The sequence below is a fragment of the Mizuhopecten yessoensis genome, unplaced genomic scaffold, assembly GCF_002113885.1.
Source record: "Mizuhopecten yessoensis strain PY_sf001 unplaced genomic scaffold, ASM211388v2 scaffold716325, whole genome shotgun sequence".
Classification (NCBI taxonomy): Eukaryota; Metazoa; Mollusca; class Bivalvia; order Pectinida; family Pectinidae; genus Mizuhopecten; species Mizuhopecten yessoensis.
In genome coordinates this window covers 264,262-289,712 of record NW_018480060.1, presented here as the reverse complement: position 1 = coordinate 289,712, position 25,451 = coordinate 264,262, and the positions used below count along the sequence as shown (strand labels likewise).

The following is a 25,451-nucleotide window of genomic DNA, read 5'->3' as shown; positions in this document are numbered from 1 at the left end:
TTGTCCACAGAGTCCTGTGTACAGTAAATCCTTCCAGAGACCCTTGTCCACAGAGTCCTGTGTACAGTAAATCCTTCCAGAGACCCTTGTCCACAGAGTCCTGTGTACAGTAAATCCTTCCAGAGACCCTTGTCCACAGAGTCCTGTGTACAGTAAATCCTTCCAGAGACCCTTGTCCACAGAGTCCTGTGTACAGTAAATCCTTCCAGAGACCCTTGTCCACAGAGTCCTGTGTACAGTAAATCCTTCCAGAGACCCTTGTCCACAGAGTCCTGTGTACAGTAAATCCTTCCAGAGACCCTTGTCCACAGAGTCCTGTGTACAGTAAATCCTTCCAGAGACCCTTGTCCACAGAGTCCTGTGTACAGTAAATCCTTCCAGAGACCCTTGTCCACAGAGTCCTGTGTACAGTAAATCCTTCCAGAGACCCTTGTCCACAGAGTCCTGTGTACAGTAAATCCTTCCAGAGACCCTTGTCCACAGAGTCCTGTGTACAGTAAATCCTTCCAGAGACCCTTGTCCACAGAGTCCTGTGTACAGTAAATCCTTCCAGAGACCCTTGTCCACAGAGTCCTGTGTACAGTAAATCCTTCCAGAGACCCTTGTCCACAGAGTCCTGTGTACAGTAAATCCTTCCAGAGACCCTTGTCCACAGACTCTTGTGAACAGTAAATCCTTCCAGAGACCCTTGTCCACAGAGTCTTGTGTAAAGTAAATCCTTCCAGAGACCCTTGTCCAGTGTCCTGTGTACAGTAAATTCTTCTAGAGACCCTTGTCCAAAGAGTCCTGTGTACAGTAATCCTTACAGAGACCCTTGTCCACAGAGTCCTGTGTACAGTAAATCCTTCCAGAGACCCTTGTCCACATAGTCCTGTGTACAGTAAATCCTTCCAGAGACCCTTGTTTCACAGAGTCCTGTGTACAGTAAATCCTTACAGAGACCCTTGTCCACAGAGTCTTGTGTACAGTAAATCCTTCCAGAGACCATTGTCCAGTGTCCTGTGTACAGTAAATTCTTCTAGAGACCCTTGTCCAAAGAGTCCTGTGTACAGTAATCCTTATAGAGACCCTTGTCCACAGAGTCCTGTGTACAGGAAATCCTTCCAGAGACCCTTGTCCACAGAGTCTTGTGTAAAGTAAATCCTTCCAGAGACCCTTGCCCAGTGTCCTGTGTACAGTAAATCCTTCCAGATACCCTTGTCCACATAGTCCTGTGTACAGTAAATCCCTCCAGAGACCCTTGTTTCACAGAGTCCTGCGTACAGTAAATCCTTACAGAGACCCTTGTCCACAGACTCTTGTGAACAGTAAATCCTTCCAGAGACCCTTGTTTAACAGAGTCCTGTGTACAGTAAATCCTTGCAGAGACCCTTGTCCACATAGTCCTGTGTAGAGTAAATCCTTCCAGAGACCCTTGTCCAGTGTCCTGTGTACAGTAAATTCTTCTAGAGACCCTTGTCCAAAGAGTCCTGTGTACAGTAATCCTTACAGAGACCCTTGTCCACAGAGTCTTGTGTACAGGAAATCCTTACAGAGACCCTTGTCCACAGAGTCTTGTGTAAAGTAAATCCTTCCAGAGACCCTTGCCCAGTGTCCTGTGTACAGTAAATTCTTCTAGAGACCCTTGTCCAAAGAGTCCTGTGTACAGTAATCATTACAGAGACCCTTGTCCACAGAGTCCTGTGTACAGTAAATACTTCCAGAGACCCTTGTCCACAGAGTCCTGTGTACAGTAAATCCTTACAGAGACCCATGTCCACAGGGTCCTGTGTACAGTAAATCCTTACAGAGACCCTTGTCCAGAGTCTTGTGTACAGATCAAAGACTGTTGGTCTGATGTTAGTAAGCCTGTCAACTCAGCCCTTATTGAATGACAACAGATATATATGTGTATTTAGGCAACATGTTTATTAGTGTATCAATTTGTAGGGAGCCTCAGTTGCAGGTACAAACATGAAAACACACAATAACTGCAGCTGTTGACAAAAACTTTGTTTATGCTATTTCTCATTCAATAGAAAAATTGTTTGCGTTATTTTGAAAACAGACAGTAAATGGTAAAAAATACCAATCCAGTTTAACAATAAATATTGCCAAAATAATATCTTATATAACAAAAAGTCTGACTTTCCATGTACAATAGTTCAGTAAGAATAAACCTTTCTGATTTAATTGCCATGTTAAGTTTTTTTTAACCCAATATAACAAAATGCCTGATTTCTAACATCCCATTAAGTGTTAGAACAGATCAGAAAATAAAGAAAACATCCCAAACTCAACCAACATAGTTTTCATCCCCATATAAAGGAGCCTGATTTCTCACAATCAGAATGTTCTGGAAAAGAAAACATAGGAGATTTGGTGTATGTGTTAGTTTTTGTTCCCATGTTAAATGTTCATAGCCAACACAATATAAATGTGAACTATCCACATCCCAGTGAGTTCCTGTTAAGGGGTGTAGTAAGTTAATTAGGAGTTATGGAGACATCATGACTGGAATGTGGTACAGGACTGCATCCTTTATATACAAAACTATAACAACTCAACATTAAAATAAGTATTTTCTGCAAGTGCCGTAAACTTTCTGGCAGTTTCAGTTGAAACACTATTTGAACACATACATCTCTTCAATAAAACATATTTTTTCCCAGTTAATGGTGATTTGAGATAAGACAATCTGGACGTACATGAACCAGACAATAACGAACTGTGACTACTCCTCCCTGTTACTGTCTGTACCTTCGTTACAACAACATGACTGTATTAGTACGGTCACGCTTCTGTAAGGCACAGTAAAGACACAGCTCAATTATTTTGGCACCTCCACCAATACATTACAATTATGTTAATCTAATAGAACTGACCGGAGGTTTACTGTAACCCTTGTTGATAGCTTCAGCTACTAAAACTAGGATCACATACATTTAAACATTAGCTATCTCTGTTAAAGGGTGTGACTGTGCCTTATACACCATTAAATAGGTCAAAGATCACTTCTCACAGTCTTCTGGCAGCATTTCAATACTTAAAACAGATGATGGTTATGGATGTTTTTTTCTCCATGAAGCAAGTTCAGAATCTTCCTTGAAAATGACTAGTAAAAGAAAATGTTGAAGTTACTGAAGGTTACTAAATAAATTGTTTGAGACTTGGTTATGGCTCATAACATGTCACTGCATTTAGTCAAACCACTATCACCTTTGTAGTATCTATTTGCTTGTGGAAATCTCTATGTTCACATCAAGGCAAGCGTAAATCCTGGGAACCCTTGAAAGTAGACCCATCCTATACCACACAAACAAAGCATGTGCCACTGTCAGCTTGACAGGATGGAATTCTGAATTGTATCTAAATGCAATGAAATGTCTACATTCTCACTTACTTAACACTTGTTTTACTGCAATACAATGCCATATGCTTGTCAGCAAATCTTGAAAATACAATTGTACCAAAAAATAGTGGTAGCCCATCTTCATTATTGTCAGTTAACAACAGGTACATAAAAGATGCTTTACAGTAGAGGCACAGCACACATTTACAGGCAACAGAATTAATTCCTAATTAATTCTCCGACGCTGACACCCATAAATTGTGTATTGACCCTGTAGTTCCCAGGTTTATATCACAATTCTGTTACAGTATTAAAACACCGAATTATCGCACACAGCCCAATATTCACAACAGCTTTCATCTGGTAGCTTTTAATGTACTATGAAATAGAACAGTAACATTTCCACTAAAAACACTTCCTACCCAACAATGTTCAATGTTAATTCAACAAATCAATATTCTACTCAAAAAAGATACAGTGTGAATTGCAAACTGTACACAATTCACTTTCATTCCCATCACTTTAAAAATAACGGTGGTAACAAACATGTTTTTTGTTATCATATATACTAATTGCAATGATAAATTATCTATAGTAAACATAACTCCCAGTTAACAACTGTCATTCTTCATCATTACTCCACCATCTCATTCATCACAGTCAACATTTCTAAAATCACAATCTCTACGTAGTTTTCTATTAAAATAAGTCTCTTGGTTAGTAACGTTTTACCACAACCTTTCATAAATAATAGCGCATTTTCTATCCAGGCTTCACTTACATTTCACTTTTCATGACTATCATTTTATTCCTTTCCATAAACTGGATGAAATATCCGTATTGTCTTTTGACTTGTATTATGTAGTTAAGACTTATCTGTTTGAAACAGTCTGTCTTAAACTTCAATTCATTCCATGTTCAGGAGGACGTTAAATTCTGTGTACATTGATTACTCTCCCACATCAGCATCCTTGTCCCCTATGAGGTAGAGGAGGTGGAAGGCTAAAGCCAGGAATGCTGTTCCCAGCAGATCACCGATGGCAGTCAGATAGGGGATGGCTACGTTGTCAGGGTCCTCTCCCAGCCGCCACACAAAGTGTACCATCCAATGGGCAAGATACAACAGGATGATCACCTATAATGGTCACAAGATCAGTGTCTGTATACAATTAACCATCAACAAACAAAACAGGACAGCCATCTCTAATGGTAAGGCTACAAGGTCATGGTCTCTTTACAGTTAACTATCAAACAAACAAAACAGGACAGCCATCTCTAATGGTAAGGCTACAAGGTCATGGTCTCTATACAGTTAACTATCAAACAAACAAAACAGGACAGCCATCTCTAATGGTAAGGCTACGAGGTCATGGTCTCTTTACAGTTAACTATCAAACAAACAAAACAGGACAGCCATCTCTAATGGTAATGCTACAAGGTCAGGGTCTGTATACAGTTAAATATCAAACAAACAAAACAGGACAGCCATCTCTAATGGTAAGGCTACGAGGTCATGGTCTCTTTACAGTTAACTATCAAACAAACAAAACAGGAGAGCCATCTCTAATGGTAAGGCTACAAGGTCAGGGACTGTATACAGTTAACTATCAAACAAACAAAACAGGACAACCATCTCTAATGCTAAGGCTACAAGGTCAGGGTCTGTATACAGTTGACCATCAAAAAAATAGGTAAATCACCCCCAATTGTAAGACAACAATGTAACTTTAATTATGTGGTTAATTATGAATTACCTTTGCCCAGGGATGCTCCAGACCAAATTTGGTTCAAATCCCTTTTCCCGTATTCAAGGAAAAGAATTTAAAAGGATTTACCAAAATCTCATATCAGGTGCAGGTTAGCTAAAAATGGCCACATTGAGTGAAAATTTCTGCATTGTACAGAAAATGACAAACGTTAATTAATATACCCTTTCCCATTCCAAAATGAAAAGGTCAAAAATTAAGAGATATTGCATTGCATGTGAAGGGAATTCAATGGCTGTGAAAGTACACGAAAGTCTGGTGAAGACATTCGCAGCAGTTGTCCAGATACAACAAAGAGTAAACTTACCTGAAGTAGAGAGGCGGTGAGGTAAATGCCAGCAAATGTTATAGTGATAGATGTGTGTCCAGCTTTCATGTATGATATAGTGAACATAAATATAAGGTGTCCAGGTATCACTAACGCCAACAGGACTCGCGCCGCGTTGGCATTGGTACCTGTTGTAGAGTGGATAAAAAGAAAAGATAAAGAAAAAGTTTTAATAATTAACAGTAAAACCCAGTTGTAATGCCACCCGTTAAACCTGCATACCGCCCAGAACAGATTTCCACAACGTTAATGCACCTGATGTAACGCCAAACCCGCCATCATATTCCCAAAACAAATGGTTAAAATCACACTATTCTGACCTCGTTAAATACCGCCAATTTGAGTTGAATACAGGTATATCCCATTGACAGGAATGTTACGTACGTGTGTACATTGTGTTGTTACATGTGACTGCCGACTGACCAGGTAATCAGTAGTATGTTTTGCACGCTCAATCATCTGATACAATAAATTAAAATTTATGAAAAAAAATGTTTTCTGTGTGAACACTTGGGTTTAAAAATGTAAACCTGATATGCTGACAAACTCGTTATAATGCCAAAATCATAGGACAGAAGATGGCAGTATAACAAGGTTTTACTGTATTGTTCATTAATAAACAATATCTCACTAATTGATCAACATTATACCCATCAATGGACAATATTTTACATCGACAATATTTTACCTTATAAATAAATTAACAATAACTAATAAACCAACAATATCTTGTAAGTGAGCTATACTTATGCTTGGGTATTTCTATCACATGTGAGGACAGAAATATGTTTTACTTTGTGTTGTGGAACTTAAATAAGATAGATTAGCCAGTGTACTAAAGCATAGGATATTACTCGTACAAAATTATAGCATACTGGTATCGGCACAGACTACAGAATATCTGACATCAGTTTTATATTAACTTTGTAGGATAGTTGTTGTGTGCTGGTCAAATACTTTTGTCAGTCATAAAAAGGCAAGACAGGTGTGGAGTTGTGTCCTGGTCTATTTATTTTGTTATAGATAAAAGAATACTGGATATTTACCAATAAACTAATGATGACGTGAAATACTCTGCACTATTAAGTAGCCAATACAGCTAAGACGTTTGACTTGTCATACATCTACATCTACAAAGTGACAACATTTGGGAACTGAGAATGATTTCAGTGAAAACTACAAAATTCTCGTCAAGCCAAAATATTTCAATCTCTATAAATATGTTGGAGGGTAAAACAGAATTGAAGACATGTACAAACTATACTTACTTTGACCACAGAAAGCACTGCCTGGATTGGGACAGCCACGAGTAATCGTTGCTGGCAGCCTCCCCGGCTTACAGACTAGATGTAAAGCAGTAGTGAGGCGACTGGCATGCACTGCCACTAAGTTACCTCCTACACCTGGAAAAAGTCACAGGTCGGCAAAGTTACTTCTCAGTTGTGTACAAAATCATTTAAACTTCGACAGGAAAACATGCTTATAAATGTAGTGAACTTCAACCAATCATTTTACATACATTTTTCATAGAAGTTATAATCGAGTATTAAATGTAAATATGGGATATAATATATTCCTGAAAACAAACTGTAAACTGTTAACTCACAGATATACCTGATCTACCAACTAGCTAACAGATCAAACTGGTAACTCACAGATACACCTGATCTACCAACTAGCTAACAGATCAAACTGTTAACTCACAGATACACCTGATCTACCAACTAGCTAACAGATCAAATTGGTAACTTGATCAGATATGCCCACTACTTTACAAATTAAGCTGATTACTCATCTGATCCATCACCAACTAACAGATACATTTAACCTTATCTGATCCACTCACTAACAGATACATTTAACCTCATCTGATGCACTCATTAACTAACAGACACATTTAACCTCATCTGATCCACTCACTAACTAACAGATACATTTGACCTCATCTGATCCACTCACTAACAGATACATTTAACCTCATCTGATCAACTCACTCACTAACATATACATTTAACTTCATCTGATCAACTCACTCACTAACAGATACATTTAACCTCATCTGATCCACTCACTAACTAACAGATACATTTAACCTTATCTGATCCACTCACTAACAGATCTGATCCATCACCAACTAACAGATACATTTAACCTTATCTGATCCACTCACTAACTAACAGATACATTTGACCTCATCCGATCCACTCACTAACAGATACATTTAACCTCATCTGATCCACTCACTCACTAACAGATACATTTGACCTCATCTGATCCACTCACTAACTAACAGATACATTTAACCTCATCTGGTCCACTCACTAACTAACAGATACATTTAACCTCATCTGATGCACTCATTAACTAACAGACACATTTAACCTCATCTGCTCCACTCACTAACTTATATAACAGATACATTTAACCTCATCTGATCCACTCACTAACAGATACATTTAATCTCATCTGATCCACTCACTATCTAACAGATACATTTAACCTCATCTGATCCACTCACTAACTTATATAACAGATACATTTCTTTAACTGATCCACTCACTAACTAACAGATATATTAAGCCTCATCTGCCCACTTTCTAATCCTTAAATGTCTGCCCTGCCCACTAAAGAATCATGCTAGTTACTCTATCTGATCTATCCATGCTCCGATCTGATCCCTTAGAGATCCAACTGGTTGCATAACCTGAACCACCACTCATTTACTTAGGAGTTGCTGCCTGTCTACTTACCATTAATCACAGGTTGAAACACAGCAATGCCATGGTATCTAGATACGGTAAAATCTAGAATTAAACCACCAACACTGAAACATAAAACAAGCCAAACTTAGAACAATGTATCAACAATTATATATGGATTGCAAATCCTACAAAAAAGTGAAACATCAACTCATTTTTCTCTGTCACATCCATGGCAAAATTTGGAATATTTTTCTTTCTGATAACTTTTATATCCTAATTATGTTTTATTGTCAATACTGTACTTCACTACTGACCTCAGTAAATGCTCAAGCAAGGAAGGTTGTCATGGATTCTGTCTCTTAGCCAAGACAACCAAAGAGATAAAAAAAAAAAAATGATACTTTGCTTGAAATTTAGCTTTGACTGTATGGTGGTAAGGGCTGGTTAGCCTGTTGTCAGTATAATGTGACCAGATTATAGCTTTGACTGTATGGTGGTAAGGGCTGGTTAGCCTGTTGTCAGTATAATGTGACCAGATTATAGCTTTGACTGTATGGTGGTAAGGGCTGGTTAGCCTGTTGTCAGTATAATGTGACCAGATTATAGCTTTGACTGTATGGTGGTAAGGGCTGGTTAGCCTGTTGTCAGTATAATGTGACCAGATTATAGCTTTGACTGTATGGTGGTAAGGGCTGGTTAGCCTGTTGTCAGTATAATGTGACCAGATTATAGCTTTGACTGTATGGTGGTAAGGGCTGGTTAGCCTGTTGTCAGTATAATGTGACCAGATTATGACATTTCAAGTGATGGCACTCTTAAGTGGCTCTTGACTTGAATGAGCCATCGTCAGGACACCGTCACCACAGCAACAGTTAAGGTCAGCTGTGAAATAACCTTACACAGAACAATGTCATAAAGCTTTATACCACTTTGAAGTCCTGATGATTTTTTACAATTCATGAAGTCCTAATGCTTTATATTATTTTGAAGTCAAAATATTTTATACTATTTTGAATCCATATGATACTTTATACCATTTTGAAGTCATATGATACTTTATACCATTTTGAAGTCATAATGCTTTGTGACTTTTGTGATGTCTAAATGCTATGTAACAGTTGATATTTGTGATGTTATTATGATTTGCAACTATTGTGACCTCGTGTCACTATAGCAACACAAATGAGTAAGATGTAGATGTAGATGCAGTAAGATGGTAAGAGATAATTTACAGCCTCGACAGAATACTTACCTACTAATAAACATAGCTCTTAGTACAGGGGTCCAGCATGTCACTATAGCAACACAAATGAGGGCAGTAAGATGGTAAGAGATAATTTATAGCCTCGTCCATATACTTACCTACTAATAAACATAGCACTTAGTACAGGTGTCCAGCATGTCACTATAGCAACACAAATGAGGGCAGTAAGATGGTAAGAGATCATTTACAGCCTCGACAGAATACTTACCTACTAATAAACATAGCACTAAGTACAGGTGTCCAGCCAGAGTAGACTACCACGTTGGTATATTTATTTTTTACAGATATGTACAGCCAGAGAGGAATGAGGGCTACCAGGAGACCAATAATGGTGGGAGCCATCCACAAATGTTTACCTGAAATCAAACCACATCATCTGTCACAGGCACTACACTAAACTTAATACTACATAAACAGACCAATGAACCATAATCGATGCAGACATACAGGAGACACAAACATCTGTTACAGCTCTACTTGAATACAAACGTAACGTTTTGTTCCCTAAATAAAATTGTTCTATTATTTTTATCCTAGCTGGTGCGACTAGCTTCAGATATCTAAGACCAAATCTTAAAATATGCTGATTTGAACTACATACCTGGTAAATGCAAGATAAATCATGTGAAGTGGCAGTTCAAATTACCAGTGATGATGTGAAATGGTTATACAATAGGATCCAGACACGTCCTATTTTTAGACTAGACTAACTCTGTCACTAGTGAGAGGGGAAACCAGACTGACCACTATATAAAGGTGTGATTGTCTTATCTATGAGTATAGAATTGTACAGGACTAGACTAAGGAGTGATTGTCTTATCTATGAGTATAGAATTGAAAAGCACTAGACTTCCTTTGTCACTAGTGAGTGGGGACACCAGACGGACCATTATATAAAGGGGTGATTGTCTTATCTATGAGTATAGAATTGTACAGGGCTAGACTAACTCTGTCACTAGTGAGAGGGGACACCAGACTAGACACGTCCTATTTTTAGACTAGACTAACTCTGTCACTAGTGAGGGGGGACACCAGACTGACCACGATATACAGGTGTGATTGTCTTATCTATGAGTATAGAATTGAAAAGTACTAGACTTCCTTTGTCACTAGTGAGAGGGGACACCAGACGGACCATTATATAAAGGTGTGATTGTCTTATCTATGAGTATAGAATTGTACAGGACTAGACTAAGGAGTGATTGTCTTATCTATGAGTATAGAATTGAAAAGTACTAGACTAACTCTGTCACTGTTGAGAGGGGACACCAGCCTGACCACTATATACAGGTGGGATTGTCTTTTCTAGTAGTATAGAATTGTACAGGACGAGACTAACTCTGTCACTAGTGAGGGGGGACACCAGACTGACCACTATATACAGGTGTGATTGTCTTATCTATTAGTATAGAATTGTACAGTACTAGACTAACTCTGTCACTAGTGAGAGGGGACACCAGACTGACCACTATATACAAGTGTGATTGTCTTATCTATGAGTATAGAATTGTACAGAACTAGACTAACTCTGTCACTAGTGAGAGGGGACACCAGTCTGACCACTATATACAAGTGTGATTGTCTTATCTATGAGTATATAATTGTACAGGACTAGACTAACTCTGTCACTAGTGAGACGGGACACCAGACTGACCACTATATACAGGTGTGATTGTCTTACCTATGAGGATAGAATTGTACAGGACTAGACTAACTCCAGCCAGTAGAGAGCGGGTGACGAGATCACCAAGACTGGCTGCTCTAGGTGGAGCTAACCACTTTACACAGGGGTGATTGTCTTACCTATGAGTATAGAATTGTACGTCTTATCTATTAGTATAGAATTGTACAGTACTAGACTAACTCTGTCACTAGTGAGGGGGGACACCAGACTGACCACTATATACAGGTGTGATCGTCTTACCTATGAGTATAGAATTGTACAGGACTAGACTAACTCTGTCACTAGTGAGACGGGACACCAGACTGACCACTATATACAGGTGTGATCGTCTTACCTATGAGTATAGAATTGTACAGGACTAGACTAACTCCAGCCAGTAGAGAGCGGGTGACGAGATCACCAAGACTGGCTGCTCTAGGTGTAGCTTACCACTTTACACAGGTGTGATTGTCTTACCTATGAGTATAGATTTGTACAGGACTAGACTAACTCCCGCCAGTAGAGAGAGGGTGACGAGATCACCAAGACTGGCTGCTATAGGTGTAGCTAACCATTATATATACAGGTGTGATTGTCTTACCTATGAGTATAGAATTGTACAGTACTAGACTAACTCTGTCACTAGTGAGAGGGGACACCAGACTGTTAGTATAGAATTGTACAGTACTAGACTAACTCTGTCACTAGTGAGAGGGGACACCAGACTGAACACTATATACAGGTGTGATTGTCTTATCTATTAGTATAGAATTGTACAGTACTAGACTAACTCTGTCACTAGTGAGAGGGGACACCAGCCTGACCACTATATACAAGTGTGATTGTCTTATCTATGAGTATAGAATTGTACAGAACTAGACTAACTCTGTCACTAGTGAGAGGGGACACCAGACTGAACACTATATACAGGTGTGATTGTCTTATCTATTAGTATAGAATTGTACAGAACTAGACTAACTCTGTCACTAGTGAGAGGGGACACCAGTCTGACCACTATATACAAGTGTGATTGTCTTATCTATGAGTATAGAATTGTACAGAACTAGACTAACTCTGTCACTAGTGAGAGGGGACACCAGACTGAACACTATATACAGGTGTGATTGTCTTATCTATTAGTATAGAATTGTACAGGACTAGACTAACTCTGTCACTAGTGAGACGGGACACCAGACTGACCACTATATACAGGTGTGATCGTCTTACCTATGAGTATAGAATTGTACAGGACTAGACTAACTCTGTCACTATTGAGAGGGGACACCAGACTGACCACTATATACAAGTGTGATTGTCTCATCTATGAGTATAGAATTGTACAGGACTAGACTAACTCCAGCCAGTAGAGAGCGGGTGACGAGATCACCAAGACTGGCTGCTCTAGGTGTAGCTTACCCCTTTACACAGGTGTGATTGTCTTACCTATGAGTATAGAATTGTACAGGACTAGACTAACTCCAGCCAGTAGAGAGTGGGTGACGAGATCACCAAGACTGGCTGCTCTAGGTGTAGCTTACCACTTTACACAGGGGTAATTGTCTTATCTATGAGTATAGAATTGTACAGGACTAGGCTAACTCTGTCACTAGTGAGAGGGGACACCAGACTGACCACTATATACAGGTGTGATTGTCTTATCTATTAGTATAGAATTGTACAGTACTAGACTAACTCTGTCACTAGTGAGAGGGGACACCAGGCTGACCACTATATAAAGGTGTGATTGTCTTATCTATGAGTATAGAATTGTACAGGACTAGACTAACTCTGTGACTAGTGAGAGGGGACACCAGACTGACCACTATATACAGGTGTGATTGTCTTATCTATGAGTATAGAATTGTACAGGACTAGACTAACTCTGTCACTAGGGAGAGGGGACACCAGACTGACCACTATATACAGGTCTGATTGTCTTATCTATGAGTATAGAATTGTACAGGACTAGGCTAACTCTGTCACTAGTGAGAGGGGACACCAGGCTGACCACTATATAAAGGTGTGATTGTCTTATCTATGAGTATAGAATTGTACAGGACTAGACTAACTCTGTCACTAGGGAGAGGGGACACCAGACTGACCACTATATACAGGTCTGATTGTCTTATCTATGAGTATAGAATTGTACAGGACTAGACTAACTCTGTCACTAGGGAGAGGGGACACCAGACTGACCACTATATACAGGGGTGATTGTCTTACCTATGAGTATAGAATTGTAGAGGACTAGACTAACTCCCGCCAGTAGAGAGAGGGGGACGTTATCACCAAGACTGGCTGCTCTAGGTGTAGCTTACCACTTTACGCAGGTGTGATTGTCTTACCTATGAGTATAGAACCGTACAGGACTAGACTAACTCCCGCCAGTAGAGAGAGGGTGACGTTATCACCAAGACTGGCTGCTCTAGGTGTAGCTTACCCCTTTACACAGGTGTGATTGTCTTCCCTATGAGTATAGAATTGTACAGGACTAGACTAACTCTGTCACTAGGGAGAGGGGACACCAGACTGACCACTATATACAGGTGTGATCGTCTTACCTATGAGTATAGAATTGTACAGGACTAGACTAACTCTGTCAATAGTGAGAGGGGACACCAGCCTGACCACTATATACAGGTGTGATTGTCTTATCTATGAGTATAGAATTGTACAGGACTAGACTACCTCCAGCTAGTAGAGAGAGAGTGATGAGATCACCAAGACTGGCTTCTATAGATGTAGCTAACCACTATATATACAGGTGTGATTGTCTTACCTATGAGTATAGAACCGTACAGGACTAGACTAACTCCCGCCAGTAGAGAGAGGGTGACGAGATCACCAAGACTGGCTTCTATAGGTGTAGCTGACCACTATATATACAGGTGTGATTGTCTTCCCTATGAGTATAGAACCGTACAGGACTAGACTACCTCCCGCCAGTAGAGAGAGGGTGACGAGATCACCAAGACTGGCTGCTATAGGTGTAGCTACATTGTCCGGGTTTATCTTTACTTTTCTGGAGACCACAACTACACCCACCATCACAGCACCTGTAACAAATCATCACAGCATCTATAAGAAGCATTGTATAAAATACAAGGTAGCAAATGAAAATGCCTTACTCCAAAAAAAATTCATATTGAAGAGCCTGACTTAAAAAAAAAGAGCAATGTCTGAGACAGTTCTAACTGAGGTATCAATAACAATATTAATCATATATATTGTTGATCAGTGATCACACATCTGTATTAGGCATTCCACATACCCTACTTATACAGGATTTACAACTGCCTTTTAGTAGACTTGAATTCCAATTCCTTTCGTACCTAGAAATGACATCTGATATAAATGTCCTTTTTTCTTATTCTCTTGTCTATATTTCTCCTATCCATCAAATTTCCAAATCTCCAATACAATTCCTAATCATGGTTTGTTTTAAATTCCAGGAGTTCCGGAGAGCAGCACCTCATGCCAACAGTCGCCCATGTCCCTGCCCAGAGTTCTGTCAAGTAATGTGGAATTAAACCAAACAGTAAACGACCTTTGGGATTCAGCTCTTACTTCCAGTACGCGAGGGGTTTACCATACAGGCTTCACCGCTTACAAAACTTTTTTACTTCTTAGCGGTGTCAATTGGTTGTGTACTATGCCACCAGTGTCTGAAGATCTATTGATGTTCTTTGTCGCACACTGCTTCAAAACCCTCAATATTAAAGCATCTACTATCAAACTGTATTTGTGCGGTATTCGTTACTCATATATGCGGGCAGGTCATGCTAACCCTCTGGTTGCACGAGACGGTCAAGCCTTCATCAGACTCAACACTATCCTCAATGGAGTGAAGAAACAGCAAGGTGTTACGCGTAAACCACGCTTACCTATTACTTTCAACATTTTGGAGAAAATTTGTCTGCTACTACGATCTGGGGTGTTTTCCCCTTTCCTCGACGTGATGATGGAAACAGCTTGTACTGTCGCCTTTTTCGGTTTCCTTCGCTGTGGAGAATTCTGTGTGACTGGGGCTTTTGACCCTACTCGTCATCTATGTATGGAGGACGTGAACATCGACCTTGTACAACAATGTGTCCATATAACCCTCAAGGTTTCTAAATGTGACCCTTTTAGGAAGGGTATATCTATAGTGCTCTATAGTACCTGTAAATCTGTATGCCCTTATACAACCTTGAAGCGCTATTTGTCCCTCAGGACCACGACAGCTGGTAGGAGGTGCACAATACATGATCTAGATCCATTTTTTGTGACAGACTCTGGATCGCCTTTATCGCGCACCACGTTTATTTCCTATTTGCGAACAGTTATTTCCAGACTTGGTTTAGATGATCGAGTATACAGTGGCCATTCGTTCCGCATTGGCGCTGCTACTTCTGCTGCAAATTCGCAAATAGAGGATCATCTTATTAAGACATTAGGACGATGGTCATCTGACTGCTATCAAAGATATATCCATACGTCAAGAAGTACCATCAAATCTGCTCAGAGGTCTCTAACTGTTGACTCAAGGGACCATGTTTGAACCCCTCATCTCTTAGTCTGTGACTCTCTGTACATTCATTTTCCAGACTCATGTTATTTTTTTTTGTTTCTTTTTAAACATCAACAGGTTTGTTAGGCCTTAACATGCTTTTATCATGTGTCATAGTGAATTTCTACTAGTATATGCAGCTTTCATACATATGTATACACCATTTCTGCAGATGTATCTACATGTATACATAGTCATTAATACTAGTTTAAGCATATATTCAACTCTATCCAATTATTTGGGGCTTTCTCATGCTGCGCATAATCAATTCGGTCCATTAGCCCCAAAGTCATTGGGGTTTCATTCATTTCATATACATGTCATACACAGTTTACATCGTACAGGACCATTTTCCGCCTGGTTCTTCAGTAGGGCTCAGGACTCGCCTGGCGATGTAACCAAACTATGTATGATAGCAGTCTTTGTGGTACAGGACTTTCGCCTGGTTCTCCAAGAGGACTCAGGACCTCGCCTGGCCACAACCTGCTCATTCAATTTCAATTTCTTCATTTGTTCATTGTCTACCAGCTCTAAACTTTAATACTTACCTCATTTCCCTTAACCAGGACCGCCTTTTCCTGTTCATAGGATTAGGACTTGCACCTGGTAGGGAATCTTGAATTTATCTTCCTTCATGCTGGTAATTTTGTAATATATATATGCAGCAGCCAAGACAGCCCTAAATGCAATTTGTTTGTTTGATTTTGTTCTATGTTTTTTCTAGTTAAGTATGTGTTTGCTATGCTATGTAAATTATATTATGTGTAGAACAGTTTTGTAATGTAAATACTTAGTGATTTATTTTATAATACATCTGTAAATCTTAAAAAATCTGTGTTTGTTATTGTTTATAAAGTACATGTACAAATCTCCAATACAATTCCTCATCATGGTTTGTTACCTTTACATATAGTACATGTACAAATCTCCAATACAATTCCTAATCATGGTTTGTTACCTTAACATAGTACATGCATACCAAGGGCATTTATGTGAATAACTTACCCAAAACAAAACTAGCTACCGCTGCAGTGAACATACTACTGGCACACAGCAACAGACCATGGTACAGATCAAACTTCCCCTGAGGGATCCAGCCCATTATCATGGCTACCATGGACGCCAGGAACCCAACAACGATGGCTTGAGCCTGGAGATGTTTAAGGTAAGCAATTAACAAAAATGATCCTAGAGATGTAGCAATGTAAGACATATACAAAAGTTATCAACTGATCATAGAGCCTGGAGATGGTTTAGGTAACTAACAATCTTTATTTCACAAAACTCATTTGTTTGCTTGAAAATGGATATGTTCTAGGTAAGCAATGTACAAAACTGATCAAGCCTGGAGTTGTATTAGAGGTAAGTAATTTTTAAAACTCATTCTAAAGTGATATTGGGCATTTACACATTCTCCAATCTTATCTCCTACTTTTGAGTGAGAGGATTGATTACCTATTTACTATTTAATGATTTAAGAATAAACATTGATCATGTTTAATAAATTAAATTACTGATGTTAATACATGTATTATTTTCAAACCAAAATTATGTCAAAAACTGTACAATACATTCTGCCTTCATACATTATAATTGATAGTGTCTAAGCTAACTAATTAATTGGCAGAAAATGTATACATTGAATTTGACCCCAGTATATTCTACGTCTATACATTGAATTTTACCCCAGTATATTCTACGTCTTTCTCGTAAAACAGTCAATAGCAATTGTAAACCAATACAAACATATAAAGTTGTGTACAAACCTGAACTAAAGCCATATTCCCACAAATCAGACTCCACATTTCCTTCTTTGAATCCAGATTCCCCAGATTGGCCTGTACAATATAGGAATTACATCTACCAGTGGAAACATTTAATGGAGAGTCCCATGCATATATGACTGTGATCATTGAATGTAAATACTTCTAGAAAATAGAGAGTACTTTCCGAGTTAGTCTTTCTCTTTACATTGCTGTCAATATTCAATGGAAATTGTTACAACATGACTAATTAGGTTACAGCATACAGGTCACTGATAATAGACCTGGTTATAAATTGAATTATAGGATCTTATCATAACTATATTTCTTAAACATTGCTTTGGAAAAGTAACATTTTTTTAAAAATGCTGCCACTGTAGTAATATATGCTAACCAGATGTGACACCTTTTTCAATATTCGGACTACTATTTACCCAATATTGCATGTTGTTTCTCTCATGGCAGATTTATTTTGTAATATCGAAGCTCGGACTAATTCATGTCAATGTGTTCTGCCCTTTACAAGCCCTTGACTGTCTGACATTTTGAATGACATGCAATTGTTTTTAAACCTGCATTTAATTGCTATCTAATGTAAGCTTGTAAAGAAAAGAAAAACAAAGTGACACTTAACCCTTTCAACACTGTAGACCAAAATGGACTCTTCCAGATCAATGCATGGTAGAGTCTACTAAAGTTACATAGTGGTGAAAGGGATAATTACCTCATATACATTGTAGATTTGCATGTAGATACATAAAAATGACATTTTCATGATCTCTTATACTATATATACTATTATTTTTACCTGTGTGGACAATCTTGAAGCCAATGTCATTTCCAAGTTCCCTTTCAATCCGAGCAGGGCGGGAACCAGGATGAACACTTCAGAAACATTTACAAACACGTCCCAATGCTACAATGATAAATACAATCAGTGTTTTTACATTCTTCCAGCATCAATGCACAGGCTTTTTTTGGCATTTTCAAAGAAGAAATAAAGATGCTTTGGTTTTGTACTCATAATTCTTTCCTTCCATGCTGATACAATAGCTTTTAATCAGACCGTCAGAATGAAAGTTTTAGAAGTTTGACTCTCGGCAAGGTCTGGTGCTAAACTTGAAAAATCTTACCCACTGGCTGAGATTTCTCTGTCTATATAAGACAGGATATATTGTATTTATCACCTAAAAAACTTTGTAACTAAAACATGGTTTTGACAAATGAGATATTATACAACACCATTATACATACCTGTACAACATCTAAGACCATGCCTGCTCCCACAGTGCCAAAGCCTGCTACAATATAGGGGAAGAAGACCTGCAGTGCTATCTCAAACCAGGTCTCCTCCCTGATAGGTTGATTTGCCTCCACATCACCAGGATCGGGATCACTATCCGGAGATGAGCTAGCATTTAACAGTGGCCTGGTGTCTACGTTGTTATCAAATATAGTCTCTTCCTCTTCATCATCGTCGTCATCATTTGTACTTGGCGAACCTTCTTGCGTTAATGTTCTCCCATTCAAATGTTTAGATTTCAGATCATTAAGTTTTGTGGCAGGTTCATGGCCGGTTGAGGTCATGGTGATGTCGGTGGGAGGGATAGGGCTGGAGGTGAGGCGGGTGGGAACCATTCTTTTGCGGAGGTTGTATACACCTTGACCTCTCTCAGCCATTACAGCTGTACCTCAGCAGCACAGACAAATCTTAGATCAAAGTCATACTTCGGTGATGGAATGAGGAATGTCCAAACTAAGTCATGCTGGAAGTTTAGGCGAGGTTCATAAAAGAAATCTGAAAATACAGAAAATGTAATTCAAAGTTAATAATTGACTACAAACACTTTATGTTTTTATTTACATAATAAGTTATCAGTTACATCAGATTCAGTTTTAAGCACAAATTTTTGAGTAATCTCCCCCAATACCATAAAATCTCAGGTTGGGCTTGTATAGAAAGACCCAAGATTTACAGAATTTTCTTTTAATTTAATTGAACTGTTTTTTTGTTATTCTTATGTATTTTTTCTGTATTTCTGGATTGCTTTTTTTCTTTAGAAGCCTTCCTTGATAAACAATTTGTATCCATATATACCAGAACTTAAGCTTCCTGTCAGTTTGTTGAGTTCTGTCCAACGTTTTTTGTGTATTTTTGCTTCAATTGATGCAAATATGCAGGGCTGACTTACAAGGGTAAGTGATAAGATGGCCCAATTATTTTTGTAAGAACAAAAATTCACTGGCCCAAAATCAATTAAAGGGCGTGCATATGATGCCATTCAAGATTAAATGACCACCTAAAAAAAAAATGGCCTGGGCTGGAGGGCCAGTGACTAAATCAACCCTTTAATATGACTTAAGCTTTAATCTAATCACTAACCAAAACAACTATAGTTCGTCTAATAATATATTACACAGGTTTGTTGTAATTAAAAAAATCAAAATTAAAATGTATCCAAGAGTAGTCTGATATTGATTTCTTTGATGGGATTATGATATCTCTACCCCCTTAAACATGTTTTAAAGAAGAAATTACAAGTCATTTTATTCAGAATAATGCAAAGCTAAGAGCCAAGGAAGAATGAAGATAGAATTAATTATCATTCTAATATGGTCATTCTCAAAGACAAGTTTAATTACAGTTGTTCATGTAGTCGTTAGACAAACATATGCATGCACACCTCTGCTAGGCTGACAGATATAATCTACTTCAACATCAGATGTTATATGTATATATACTGTTACCAATCAATTTGACTTTATCATTATATGCCATAACTGCGGGTAATTGCTTTATATACAAATGACATTAAAATAACATCACTACATTGGATATAAATGAAAGTATGTACACCAGTACTGTAATAACTGCATGTGTACCAAAACATTTAGAATTCAAGGACATTTGTTAAAAATTATAAAGTGAAAACATCTTCATCTAAATAAATTAAATCAAAATGAGATTAAAATGACATCATTACACTACATGCCCCTGATTGGATCATACTGAATTCAAGGACATTCCTTGAAAATGTAAAAAAGTGAAAATATATTCATATGAATAAATGGAATGGGAAAAAAACTGGTATCTCTCCGTCGATCCACACTGCAACACCCTCTATTATGAGCAGCGTGGGTGTCTGTGCATGTTAGAAGGTAGTATGGACTGATACGTATATATACTTATAACTTAATTTATTAAGTTCTGTTTTTCCTGTCATTCCTATAGCGGGTATAACTGAGTGCTCACCATCATGAATACTTTCTGTAAGCCAGGTCTCTGTGCCTATTACAATGTCTGGTTTAACATTCGCAGTATAGCTCCAAACGTAGGGTTACAAGACGTTTCAGTACTTACCAAAATTAATTTCCATAGTTTTTTTAATTTCTGGTACTTCCAGAAACGTTTCTGCTTGGCTCTTTGCTTCTTTTTTAAGTTCGGTATGTCGCTGATTTATGTATGTTAAGATTCTTCAATACATTTCGTTTTTAGAAAAAAAGGACATACTGTACTGATTTACTGTAAAGCTGATTTATGTATCGAAAACCTGGTGCCGAAATGATCACATGTATTTTACGTTTGCGATATGTGTGTACGTGTCACGATGACATGCATTAAATAGCACCAACTGTCAAATAACAGAAGTCATTAATTATGCTTTTATTTTGCATAAATGTAAATCACAGTATAATGTGAGCTGGCGTACGTGTACGTTTCGTCATGATCAGCTGATGACGATAGATCCAATTCATAAAGAAATTGTCAGTTTAAATGTCATCGTTTTCAACGAAATCATGTCTTCCGTTTTCATAAGATCCCCATTTGTCATTGTTTGTCGCTTAACAGCAAGTTTGACAGAGAATTGAAAACAAAAAATACTCACATCGGAAAGTCTGCCAACAAGTCAGTGGCCATATTGCTACTCTCAAAACAATTTGTTATCGTAATAAATATTATGATAAAAGAAGTAATCATTTAATTTGCTTTTCGATTGAAATTTCAACTTAAGAGGTTACAGTTTATATCTCTAATAAATTCTCATATATTGCATTGATATACGTATCTTAATATTTTTCTTGTACCTTCAATAGAGGCTATTTTTCAAGATGGCTGCGCCCATGGAAGAAGTCGTGAACGAAAGCATGCAAGAAGTTACCGGTGATTGTGTATCTTTAGATACAACAAAACAACATTTAACGAAATCAAAAGATTTACTGAACATAAATGGTACGCATTCCCCTCGTTTATCACTTTATTCAATCTTGATGTTGAATATAACGCAAGTAACAGGTCCAGTACACTCTGCCGATTGAGCTATATAGCTGTAAAGACCTAATATGTTTTACGGCACGGCCGTTAGTGAGGGCGGAGCCAGGTTGTACTGTAAATGTTTCGGAATATCGGTACTGTAAACTTTCAAGCATTGAGTGATGTGTTGAATGACTAAATCAGACCTACATGTATAGCTATACAGTGTATATTACAGTTAAGTTTCCTTTCTTGATTTCTTTTTGGCTGACAAGATGTTTGATATCTTGAAGTTTTCCGCCTAGGCGTATGATGACATGACATTAATGTGAGAATGCTAAAGGTTCATTAGACTCTATATAAGTATTTAAATTTGCACCTCTTGAATCCATTGCAAAAATCAAATGGCGGAGACTACAGCGCGTGCGACTGGCGGCCATGTTACGACAAGTTTTTCAGTTCCATAGGTATTGTGAATAATCTATATTTTTTTTACATACATGTTACCTATAGGGAGAGCTTCGCTCTCACGGGCCCTTCGGGCCCGTGAGAGAGCTCCGCCCTCTATGATGACATGACATTAATGTGAGAATGCGAAAGGTTCATTAGACTCTATATAAGTATTTAAATTTGCAGCTCTTGAATCCATTGCAAAAATCAAGTGCAGCATATTCTACAAAGACATTGAAATAAAACATATTAGGATGGATATTGTTAATCATGTATAATAGCATAGGTATCTGATATCCATGAAAAGATATATATATATATATATATGTATATATATTCACGAATAAGCCCTTTGGATTACTTCAAACTTAACTTCAATGATTTATAATACTGCATCCAGATAGAATTTATGCAAAGTATTTTACAATTTTTGTGCTTTTTATGTGTAAAAATTAATTTGTTCAATGCTATAAAAACTGGATTTATATAAGTTTCTATTAAAATAAGAAGCATATGCGAAATCACAATTTTTGTCATTTTTCAATACCCATCATTGCAGCCAAGAGAGTCAATAGATCTATATATCATATATATATTGTGGATGAATACATTTGTTTCAGTAACTAACTGACTATATGCTTTATATGTCTCTTCTTTATGTATAGTTTTAGCAATAGAGAAAATGTATTGTTTCCTAAATTAGAATTTGAATCATAAAGTTGTAGTTTGTTTTTTTAAATCGTGCAGATTTGTAAAACAGCAGATTTTCTTTTATTAATAAAAAATAGCTGTGAGATAGTAATCAAAAATGAAAATGTTACAGTATGGATTCAATTTTTTTCTTCAGTCTATTTTTTTCATGCAAAATATCAATAAAAAAATTCTTATGAAAATACTTGTATGTTTTTTATCCTATCGTTTTGCGTCACTGCGATAAACTCCCTTTTTGTTGACAACCAGCACATTGTTTTGTTGATATTCCGTTTTCTAAATATATATATATACCACTGCAATCTCTACCCAGAGTTGTCGTCGGGAGTGCAAGGACCGTAACTCTGCGTGATAGTCTCGTTCAACCAGACTCTTGTTGTCTGCGCAAGCGTCTGATTGAACGAGACCACACTGCCGATACCATAATATTTCGACCATTCAGAACTAGAGCAATGTAGCCGGTAACGTTATGTCAAGAGAATTTACATCTTTAACCAAATCAAATATTTAAGTATCCTATAGTTAGATATAAGTTTTAAATCTTACAAAAATGTAACGTTTGTTCGAGATTCGGCAAACGAGAACTTGTTTCGAGATCAAGATGGCGGAGACTACAGCGCGTGCGACTGGCGGCCATGTTACGACAAGTTTTTCAGTTCCATAGGTATTGTGAATAATCTTTATTTTTTTTACATACGTGTTACCTGAGGTCAGCCTCGGTTCAGATCTGTACCTGTCGTTTTCTTTTTAGGTTCAACCGGATACGTGAATAATAATAATAATCTTTATGTAACGTCACCTCTGTAGAGCTTTTATTACGACGCTGCTAAGGGAACAAATGGTGTTTTCGTGGTGGAGGAAAACCATAGTGCCATCGGAGGGATAACAACTAACCCTATCAGACATCACTCTCTTTTTTCCATGTCTATCAATGTACTGTTAACACTATCAACAACATGACTTCAGTAAGCCATGTCTATCAATCTACCGTTACCACTATCAACAACATGAGTTCAGTAAGCCATGTCTATCAGTGTACCGTTAACACTATATTGCTGTGTATGTGAAAGGTAGGGAAGTACATAACAGCAGAGAGTTGATGAATTTTGGGTATCTTAAAGTCGTTCTGGACAGTATTTTTTTAAATTTCGGAAGAGAAAAGTCCATGCCCTTCATAAAACTATAACAGAATAGCAAACATGCCCGTATTTGAAGAGAAGAGTTGTTAAACGTTGGGATGTCTGGGTACATGTAAGTTCGGCCCACATTGGAATTTGCATAATTATGACGTCAGAAAGCATGCAACGTCATATTTTTCCGCCAATGCCAGGCTTCCCGTGAATGGCCTTGGCCGAACCTGTCCCTGTGTCATGGGACGAACCTCTGTATAATAGAGCAATGCGAAACTCAATGCTAGGCTTGTTTGTATACCATCATGTGAAGCTGTCGGTTTGTTACACGTATGCTATCAATAAGTAGCATTTCGGTTTACCAAAAGTTTGCATAACTAGAAAGAAGTGAGGTCATAATTTTCTTTCTACCCTCCCAAAAAATGTTTTTCTCGCTTTTAGTAATCTATAATTATAGTTTTCCTGTCATTTTTTTTCCGTATGAATGTCCTGCCCAGTGAATTGCACTGCTAAAATCCTCAAAGTTGTCAATATTTGCTTGGCAAGACTAAAATATCAGGAGTGGCCGGAGTTACCCCAGGGCCAAACTTGCCCCGGTTTCCACAAGTTGCCCTAACCCATATTAAACCCTGTCGCTATGGATCTGCCCTGGTTCGTTGTTTTAATTTTTAGCGTCAATTACTGGTCTATGTGATTGTTTTCTTCAGATGGTACAGTAAAGTATTGAAGAGAGTATAAGAACTAAAATAAAAAAGATACTTTACACAATTATTAGACTATTGTTTGTCAATACATGCATTCGAAAGAATCAAAAGTCTTAATCCAGAATTGATGCTTACATTTTAAAAGTGATATATTGATGGTAAATATACAATTAGGATAATGATTACATTACGCAGTACATATTGAGGAGATTCTGTTATAGTAAAATTAGCATTGCTCCATTATTACTGGTTTTTTTTGTTTTTTTCAGGAGGTAATGGAATTACAGATCAACTATTGGTGAATAAAAAATGTAAAGCAGCAAAACTTGCTGGACCAAGGAAAACATTTCGACCACCTCCAAGCTCAGGTACCTTGACTCAATATACTGTAGTATTATAGCCTAATGTATTACTGTACCAATATACCGTTCCGTAACACAATTTGATTGCTTCTCTGGTGAAAAGGTCAGTGTCACTGTTGCCATAAATAGATTGAGTTCAAAAACAAAATTTAAATAGGGCTTCTTTGCCTAATGCAATTACATGGGAAAGATAACCTACTATGAACACATACATGCCAACTCTCCCTATTTAGGAGGGAGACTCCCGATTTTGGACCCTAAAATTGAACAATTTCAACTAGTGAATTTGCTAAACTATTCCTATTTTTTAAGGTCTGATGATTTCACCTGAAAGAACAGCTCAAATGACACCATTAAAAGTGTTATTTTCCCCCTAGGGTGGAAATCCACACATTATATTTTTGTTTTAATCCTGAGCATGTGTAATCGCCCCCATGTGTAATCTCCCCCATGTGTAATCTCCCCCATGTGTAATC

At 37.8% G+C, this 25,451-nt stretch overlaps 2 protein-coding genes across 2 annotated transcripts in view; one reads left to right on the top strand and one right to left on the bottom strand.

Moving 5' to 3' along the window:
• Positions 1-1,885: 1,885 nt before the first annotated feature.
• LOC110443093 (solute carrier family 41 member 1-like) lies at positions 1,886-21,304 on the bottom strand. Its single transcript, XM_021487083.1, has 12 exons — positions 21,254-21,304; positions 18,621-19,164; positions 18,175-18,282; positions 17,370-17,441; positions 16,609-16,753; positions 13,973-14,110; positions 13,900-13,908; positions 9,600-9,747; positions 8,176-8,249; positions 6,694-6,828; positions 5,405-5,553; positions 1,886-4,466 (listed from the first exon to the last, which is right to left on the bottom strand). Exons 2-12 carry the CDS (start codon positions 19,044-19,046, stop codon positions 4,281-4,283), a joined length of 1,590 nt encoding a protein of 529 aa, XP_021342758.1. The 5' UTR covers positions 19,047-19,164; positions 21,254-21,304; the 3' UTR covers positions 1,886-4,280.
• A 157-nt stretch (positions 21,305-21,461) lies between these two features.
• The window catches only part of LOC110443091 (uncharacterized protein C12orf45 homolog), a 9,095-nt gene continuing 5,105 nt past the window's right edge, over positions 21,462-25,451 (top strand). The window contains exons 1-2 of the mRNA XM_021487082.1: positions 21,462-21,597; positions 24,883-24,981. Of these exons, the coding sequence (XP_021342757.1) occupies positions 21,477-21,597; positions 24,883-24,981 (220 nt within the window). The 5' untranslated portion in view covers positions 21,462-21,476. The remainder of the gene's footprint in view (positions 21,598-24,882; positions 24,982-25,451) is intronic.

What these genes read in the sequence shown, in the direction of transcription:
- LOC110443093 (XM_021487083.1), bottom strand. Translation starts at nt 19,046, where the DNA reads ATGGCTGAGAGAGGTCAAGGTGTATACAACCTCCGCAAAAGAATGGTT. An exon ending in TGGTCTTAGATGTTGTACAG is followed by an intron (nt 18,283 to 18,620) that starts GTATGTATAATG and finishes TTATCATTGTAG; the next exon opens with CATTGGGACGTGTTTGTAAA. An exon ending in CAGTGCTTTCTGTGGTCAAA is followed by an intron (nt 5,554 to 6,693) that starts GTAAGTATAGTT and finishes ACTCTACAACAG; the next exon opens with GTACCAATGCCAACGCGGCG.